The sequence below is a fragment of the Haemaphysalis longicornis genome, unplaced genomic scaffold, assembly GCF_048455015.1.
Source record: "Haemaphysalis longicornis isolate Haplotype H1 unplaced genomic scaffold, Haemaphysalis longicornis Haplotype H1 scaffold_2, whole genome shotgun sequence".
NCBI lineage: Eukaryota > Metazoa > Arthropoda > Arachnida > Ixodida > Ixodidae > Haemaphysalis > Haemaphysalis longicornis.
Genome location: NW_027526295.1, coordinates 66,622,550 through 66,631,199, shown reverse-complemented (window position 1 = coordinate 66,631,199; position 8,650 = coordinate 66,622,550). Strand labels below are relative to the sequence as shown.

Sequence of the window (8,650 nt, the reverse complement as noted above, 5' to 3'; positions counted from 1 at the left end):
GAATGCATCTCTGTGTTGCGCGCTGAGCCGATCCATACTGCCACGGGTAGCTGCGCTGCCGACAACCTTATTTAGGGTGTTCACAAGCACAGCATTTTTTCATCCCTACACCCTTCTTTCATCAAAACTCCTTTTATAATTGTGTGCCCCGGGATACCGTTTCTACACCTTTTTCGGCCAATGAGGGTGTAAAAAAGTTCAGTGTGGAAGCAGGCTTCGACGCGTCATCCCGCTTCTGCGATCGCTCGCTGCGAAGCGCTTTTTTTTAGCAGCCATGTAAAAGCAACCAAAGTGTTTCATCTGTTAAGGTGAAGAAATTATCAAAACTGCCGTCAATTTGCATGCAATGCGCAGTCACTTCTCGTAATGTCACGTTATTTTGTGTAATCGGAGGCTGAAGTTTAGGCTTGAGGTACTGAAACGAGTTGCACGTCTTGGAAGATTCGACATCACTTCCATCCCAAGCAAGAATTCCACCGTAAATGTCAGGCAGTCACCCCTGGTTTACAGATAAAATTACCAATGGCCTAGCTCAGCTATGCCAGGATATACGTAGCGTGAGCTAAGGTTTAGCTGGTTATTATTAGGTTTGCTGGTTGTCTAGGATTAGCTGATTATTATGCTTACTGCTGCTAAAGCAATTTCTAATCCAATCCAATCCAATCCCGTCCAGTCCAGTCCGGAGCGTCAGCGTCAGACTTGGTTACTGCGCAACGGAGGCGCAGAGCTAGGCACGCGCCGGCGCCAGTGCGTCTGCCGCGGCTATGACGTCACTCCTCTGGAATGCGCAGACCGGCGAATGTGCAGACCCTATTGTCTACACACCCGTACTCCAATTGGATTGGATTTCAATCCAACACAATCCAATTTAATCCAATCAAATCCAAATAAAATACATTCCAATCCGATGCAATCCAAGGCAAGCCAATCCAAGCCAATCCAATCCCGTTCCATCCAAACCAATCCAATGCTCCTCGCGCTTGCGCAGAACGGCCTTTCACGGCACAAGCGAAATCGCTCAACCTCGGCCGGTGTAGCTTACGTTACAAAACAGCTCGTTGTAACACGCGTGCCGAAATGGCCGAAATTTCTCGGCGCGTGGGTTTCCTTTTATGTGTGAGGTAATGCGCTTTTAGGTGGACGAAGCAACGCGTCTTATCAGCACGCGGTTATCCTGGCGTCATTTAAAGATAAGGTGCCGGGATTAGCGCGTCCTGGGTCTTCATGGCTTATATTCGTGTGTGTCGGCGTCAGTGCAGTCGTCGTTACACAGAATAGCCATGGCGATTCGCAGCGTTTGCGCCAGAGCGATCATACTTTTTGCCGTATTCTGCAGGACAACAGGTATGGCCTTTCGTATGAAGTTGTTGTTTTCGCTCCTGTGGGCCACTGGCGTATTTCTTGTGATTGTTTTGTACTCCTGAAATATGCATTTCTTGCATGTCTAAACGCGGAAAAATAAACGCAGTGGCCTCATTTTACATCACGCATACATGCGTCATTGCGCTGTTAGGTTTGACAACTTCGAGCGAATTTCAGGTACGGTTATATGCAAGAAAAGCAATTCGATTGGATCCGCAGTACGGAGTGATTTGGCATGGTGGGTTTGACAAGGGGTTGTTTTGCGATACTTTGGGCGTCTGTGGCTGAAGATTGTGACTGTAGTCAGGATGTAGTTTGGTGTTCAATATGTGATTTTGCGTGGTGAAATTAAACCTTGGTTGTGAGTTGTGCGGTATTTTAATGCGTCGGTAGATCGTTTTGACCATCCTTCAGTTTTTTATGGGCGCCAACATCTGTACGTATCTAATAAGATATGGGATAGAAAACGCGAATGTCCGTGAACATCCGACTTTCCGCACCTATACGAGCTGTAGACTATGCAAAGTGATTTGTAGCCTACTGCTTGAGCGAGCCTTTTGAATACAGCGCTGTAATACTGAATTACGTAGTTCGACGAGGCTTAGCTGGTCAAACTGTAAGAGAACTGCCACAGTGCAGATTTTGGCGTTTCTTTGGTGAAGTCGCTTGTTTTAACCTCAAACAAAGACATTGCGAGCGAATGGATGAGGGAAAGGTTCAGTGACCAGAGGGCCGCACAAAAAAACTAGTTGCAATTGTTCGTCCCTTAAGGAAACATTGCGTGCACTTCAGGCAAAAAAGAAGTTCATGGGACCTGTTGACAGACTGGATAGTTTAGAACACGCGTTTGGCAGGCTTTCGAGGTAAAATAAAAGCTACAACGTTAATGTTGTGTGCTCCATGTGGTTTAGCAATCTCGCACAAAAGGGGCATGGTGTTGACTTAAAACGTTTTGCCACGGATGTGTGATAACCGCGGAGAGCATTGTGACCAAACTCTATTTTATGAAGACTGCTCTGACTGCTGGAACGAAGCCAGCTTGTGTAGTGTACCGCCTTGCAGTCACAAAAATGGAAGCTATTGAATTTGCGGCTCCGGCCGCGTTCAATAAACGCCGTTACAGTTAAACTTAATACCAGAGTCCTTCAATGCTGTTGCGGTCGTGAAACGCCGCGTTCGCTTTACTTTCGTGTGCTGCCGAAATGGACAGCATTTTGTGAATGCCGAAAAGTGTCGTGTGAATGGTCATGCTGTTAGTACGTTCCTGCCTGCCGATCTGGCTACCGAGGAAACGGCGAAAAAGCATCGCTATTTCATTCTTCTTCTGACGCCGGGCTGCGCGCGAGATAGAAGCATTCCATCCCCCGAAAAAAGTTGCGAATTGAAGTTTTATTTACTGCACGCCCGCGTACGTAAAAAAAAAAAAAAAATTTCACACCAACTTGGCAAACATGCCCTTGCGTCCTTGGCGAACGTGTCCTTGAAATAGCGCGTCGTTGTGTGCGCAAACATTCTAAATATATGCTCCTCGGTAACTGAACTATACTGCTGCAATTGTCGGATACACATTGAATTTTGTGGGCATATCAGCAGAAAAGATCCACTCTTTTTTAAATGCCTCATTCAGTTTGTACTTCCAAACTCCCAAAATGAATGCGGTTTGTACAAAAGCGGTTCGATCGTAATGCCCTGCAATTGAAGGTGAAGCCGAGCCAGTAGGAGTTGCTATGGGGATTTCTTGTTTTATTTCATTTTCCTCTTTTTGCGTTTTCATTCCCTAGAGATGGGGGTGAGGGGGTGTTGATTGCTTTGTAGTCAGGCATATTGCCAGGATGTTAAATGAGCTCTTGAAACCACCGCATTTTTGTTTGGCGAACACTTTTCTTTTATATCACCCCGAAGACCTTTGTTTCTTGGGGTTAATAGGCCAGAAATAACCTCGCTATATAAAAGGCCACGTCACCATACGCCTGTAACTATGTCAACTATGTTAATGTAATATGTAAGATAAGTATGCACAAATCTGAAAATATAAATGTTTACTGTGAATTAGTTTTTTTTTATTTACTCATACTGTTGATCAGTGAGGCCGATACAGGATGGATTACAAAATCCTTGTGTTAACATACAAGCAGAGTGAGAAACTGCACCCACATGTAGGCAAACATACATTAAAATTATCAACAACACAGTTAGGATTGATTTGTACTTGGGACGGCATGAATGCAGTGCTCAAATTCCCAAGCAGTTCGAGGTTGGACGGCAGGTTCTGGTAAGGCGTTCTGGTGATGTATTGTGCGTAAATAAAGGCATATGCATAAGTGTTGATGGTACTCTGTAAGCACGGCTATTTGTACCTCGGATGTCTCTGCCTTGCCTTCGAATTAGGTGTTGTGTAGTTGTAATATTGAAGGCATTCTGGGTGAGTGAAAAGAAAAACTTGAGTCGCGCATGAGTGCGGTGGTCTGCTATAGGTTGGCAAGTAGAGAACTTCAAACATATTTGAAGCATATCCAGTGCGCGAGTAGTGTGATAATATAATCCGAGCAGGATTTCTTTGCGCTTTCTCAACCTTATCAATTAATACTTCATGATACCGATCCTAGGTGGTGCTAGCATGCCGTAATGCTGGCCTAACAATTTTTATATAGGCAGATAGCTTCACCCATGGCGTTGGCAGTTACAGTTTTCTGCGCAGAAACCAAAGCTTTTTTATCGGCAGCTGAACAGATATTAGTGGTATGAGGGGCCCAACTGTGAGCACACGCGTAAGAGCGATGTAGTACAAAGCTGAGAATTATTATAAAATACTCAAACTACCATTCCCATTCAAAACACGAATTCTATTAGCCACTTGTTTCCAACAGAAACCAACGGCACTCGCGAATCTGTCTTATAGTGTTCAATAATGCCAAGGCTTTCAGCGTTTTGAAAAAGCGCACGATGACACTACACTGCACTTCAAGGATACGCCAAAAGAAAACATTGAAGATCAGTCCGAAGGGAGCTGGAAATAAATAAATATCTACCCGTGCGAACTGTTTCTGCTTTTCGCATGGGCTGCATGCAGTCCTAGCTGGTGTCAGAAAGTAGTTTCGCATGTCACTCACTATTGGCGGTGAGCGCGACCAAAGGCGGCGCTGCGGAGCGCGCCTCCGTGACGTCGGCTTAGGGATTCTCGCATTTGTCGTCTGCTTCACTCGGGCTCGCTCTCTATGCTGTTTCTTTGCGCGCGGTTGAGATTTTGTGCTTGTCCGCAGCAGATCTCACGAATGCGCAACTTTTTTTTTTTTCGTAACAAAAGACTTAAAATAGCGTAAACTAGCTCAAGGCGTGATTTATAGTTTTTGATACCGCTCCGGAAAAAAAACATTGCCGGCGTCGCCCATGCATTGCTGCGAAGCTGGTCCTGTGCGGAGCGCGAAGAGTCGGAGCTAGGCGTCAGCCCTTGTGTTCAGCAGTCTTTCGAACAAAGGTAACAGCCGCAGGATGACAACCGACAACAGCGAAACTGGAAGACCAAAACAAATTCCAGGCCTTCGGGGCTGTCGGCTTTGGCAGCAGGCATTACGAGTCCAGCTAGTCGTATGTAAGGTAAAACAGATTTGGCAACCTTGCCTAACACATGAAACTATTGTATCAAGTCACTTTACGTTGTCACGGCATGAAAGCGTGCCGACATGCACTATGGGGCACAAATAATGTAGGTTGATTTCCAAATAACCTGCTGTGTGTATAGGCGCGTGCTGGATCTATACCAGGCTTCTAACCAGTATGCAGGCTTATTGAGCAAAACGAGTAACCTGTAAGGCAAACATACAGTAAGACTATGTTTTTTCAAATTTGGAGGGATATTTCGGTACATTTGCCACAACCATATCATCCCAATATTCAGACAGGCATTATAGTAAAACTGCACTGAAGAGGGGGAGGACCAGGAGGAGGAGAAAACAGTAAAATAGAGCTGGTTAGTGGGCAGGCTCCTCAGTTCAAGACGAGAGAGTAAGATTCATTCTTCAATTCACCGAACGTCATCCCGAGTAGGCCAGGATTTGTTCTTTGCGACTGAAGGGGTGGAAAACAATAAATAGCTGTCTGGACATATTCATTGGTTTCGAATTGTGTTATACTGAAAATTGGCATGTATACTATTTATTCTGTTAGTTAGCAAGTATATCAACTTTTCAACACCGCAATCATGTCATAACTTTTCGGGTTGAATTGAGTTTGTTACGATATCGATGGTTCGATAGAAATTAGGTCCACAAAAGCCGCCTTCGAGTACTGTGGACAACGTTATCTGCGCCGTAGCACAGATCTTATTGCATTGAATATTCACACGAACTTTGTGAGCCTCGCAAACATCCCAAAACCTCCTAGGACGTTTAGGACGGTGCAGAAAATGAATGCGTTGGCCACAGAAAAAAAAAAGTTCATCTAACAACAACGAAAGAAAGAGAAAACACCCGTTTTATTTCCTGCTATGCGACCCGCTGCTTGATGCGTAGCATTAGACTGTTGAGTCTTCATAAGAGCATCTCATAAATAGTTAAGGGAAGCCTACACATTTTGATTACTTATCGAGGAGCTCTGAGCGCTGAAACTCGCAAATACGCTAGATAGGACGAGGGCGAGTTACGTCTGAGCGATGCTCTCTTAAAGTCTTTCTCTCTCTCCTCGTGTGTTGTAAAATTGTGCGGGACAAAGCTTGAAATTATTCAGAAACGTCAGAATCTGATTGAAAACACTCTTTTTAAAGCATCAAAGCGGGCGATTTCTAGCAAAGGCACTGCTGCCAGTCAGAACCGGACGACCACTGCGCGGGTGTAGCAGCGGGGCGAATGTAGCAGACGACAAGGGAGCGGGTCCCTAAGCTGACGTCAGATCCAGGGGGCGCCACTCAAACATCTCACCGCCAATATCCACATCATTGCGAGTTAAAAGAAAATAACTCGAACCTCGGCGCCTGCGGCATGCACGCGCGGAGCACCACGGCCAAGCTATTTAGGCTTTCGACGCGCGTGAATTTTCCCTAGGAGCGAACAGCGCCGTTTCCAGAGGTTCGATGGCGATGCTGTGAAATCGATTTTCAAGGTTGAAAGCTGGAGCTGGGGAGGGCTACGAGTAGCGCTGTCAAAGGTCGGAAAAGAATTTAGACCATCTCGGAACCCAACTGCCCCTAAAATCTGCCACCCCTGGGGACTTAAAAATTCCTCAGAATCAAACCCGACATCAGTCGACAGTTTTGAGCGAGCGTTCTGCCTGATACGGATTCCCGTAAGGGCTGCAATTATAAGACTTTCCTGTCGGCTTTGGTTTGCAGCAAAAATTGAGGGTATAATTACCACCATCGCGTTTCTATCGAGAAAGTGCCGCCGAAGGCGGGAGCAGGTTCTACCGCGCTGCTGCATGCTCGGGGCAGCGGCGGCCGCCCGATGCCCTCCGATTTGCGGTGGCGCCCCTCGCGGTAGCCTTCGTCCCCAAACGAAACTTGGGCGGGAGGTTCATGACCAGAAAAGCATTGAAGGACTCTGGTATTACGCAACGACTTATCGCCAGAAATACTTCCTGGTCGAAGGAAATCTGTTGAAGTTAACTTTATAAAAATCTTTTTGGAGCAGTTGCGTAAAAGCGTCTGTTTTCGCGGTGAACGGTAACATCATCTGGACGGGAACAGGTCCACTCGTCGCAGCCAACTCGTCCTAGGAAAACTGGTCATAGGGAAACTGGTCAAAGAGGGCATCTCGTTCTAGGTGATCCCGTACTAGGAAAAGTGGTAGCACTGACCTTCTGTTTCTTGGAAATGTCGTCTCGCAGTTGCATTTTTGGCGGATGTCGAGGAGAAGCGGGGAGGGAGTTAGTGGCTTCTATCCTGATAATTACTCCCACGTTGACCTCATCAGTGTTCGTGGGGTCCTCTCCCTTTATTTTCAGGTGGTGGTTGAAATGGTTTTTCCATTTTAATCGCAATTGATCTGTCCCTTTCTCATTTCCCTTCTTGTCGGAAAAAAGATGCGCAGTTTTTTACGGGGTCGGTGGCCACCTTTTTTGACCTGTCTTCAGTCACGCTGCTTTTGGTATTGTAGTTTTATTGAACCAGACATCATATTTTCTTTACCTAATCTTCGGTGGTTCCTTTTTGATGGACATCGCTGAGGGGCCAGGAGAGGGTAATTGACTGGCTTCAACCAGAAAGTTTGACCCACGTTGACCTCTTGTAGTTCCTATGTTGGCCTCTTCTCTGTTACATGAATTCCGGTTTCTTTTTCTTACTTTTCTACTCCTACCGAAAAATATTCGTCACACTTTTTTTGTGTGTTGGGGGGGGGGGGGGAGGGTCAAGTTTAAGTCCAGCCTTGACTTTTGCTCCCATATATAGGTCATAGTAACAAAAATATTGGAACGAAAGATCAAAATATTATAAACCGAAAATGCAGGACGAAATCCCAAAGGTATACTCAATATAGCGCGGTCACCCAGTTACCTAGAAATAAAAAATGAATTAAAAAACAGAACACGCAAACGAAATCTGTTATAAAGGAGTCGCGTGATCAGCTGCACAAAGCAAAATAAAAAGATAGGCGGTCTTGTCTGGCGTCTTCCTCGAAGGCCACAAAGCAAACATTAAAGTTGGAGAATTGAAGGAGGTGGGTAAGAATGCTAACGCAAAAGTAGAGAATTACATGAGTTTATGTATTCTTTCCTTTGAACATGATAGACGAAAAACGTAAATTGTTACGAGTTGGCCAAATGCCCAGTTGCCCTAGGTTACGAGTTTCCCTAGTGCGAGATGGCCTATCACAACTTGTCCTATGTGACGAGCTCACCTATGACGAGTTGGCTGTGATGAGTTCACTTTTGACGAGTTCTCCTAGATCTCATCTGGACGATGCCATCGGATCAATCGTTCAGGGTACGGTCCCAGAGTTCCAAAATTTCTAGACATAACGCACCAGCTCGCAATTTGCAATATCAAAAATTAAACGGTTATTTAAGAGAGCTTGCGGTTTCTACTACTTGGCGGGTCTACGGTTTACACACCCAACAGCCCTTTAACGAATATCTTCCTGATTGTAATTTTCTTATAGTACCTTATTTTGAGATATGGGATAGACTTCTGTAAATGTAATTCCAGCGACTAGAGGAGTGATGGTATAGCAATCACTGCGAAGTAAAGGAATCCTTGCTAAATTTTGCACAGGCTGTATTTTATATAAAATACCAATAGTAATCCCCCACCCAAGCCAGAAAATGTTATTATTCCAAAAGGTTACCACAAATGTTTAGG

At 45.3% G+C, this 8,650-nt stretch overlaps 1 protein-coding gene across 2 annotated transcripts in view; it reads left to right on the top strand.

Moving 5' to 3' along the window:
• The first annotated feature begins 1,187 nt into the window (after positions 1–1,187).
• Positions 1,188–8,650, top strand: part of LOC144167162 (uncharacterized) — a 39,372-nt gene continuing 31,909 nt past the window's right edge. Inside the window, exon 1 of one of the 2 annotated variants that reach the window (XM_077696522.1) lies at positions 1,188–1,344. In XM_077696522.1, coding sequence (XP_077552648.1) covers positions 1,281–1,344 — 64 coding nt within the window. In that variant the 5' untranslated portion in view covers positions 1,188–1,280. The remainder of the gene's footprint in view (positions 1,345–8,650) is intronic. The other variant, XM_077696523.1, reaches the window with a different exon arrangement.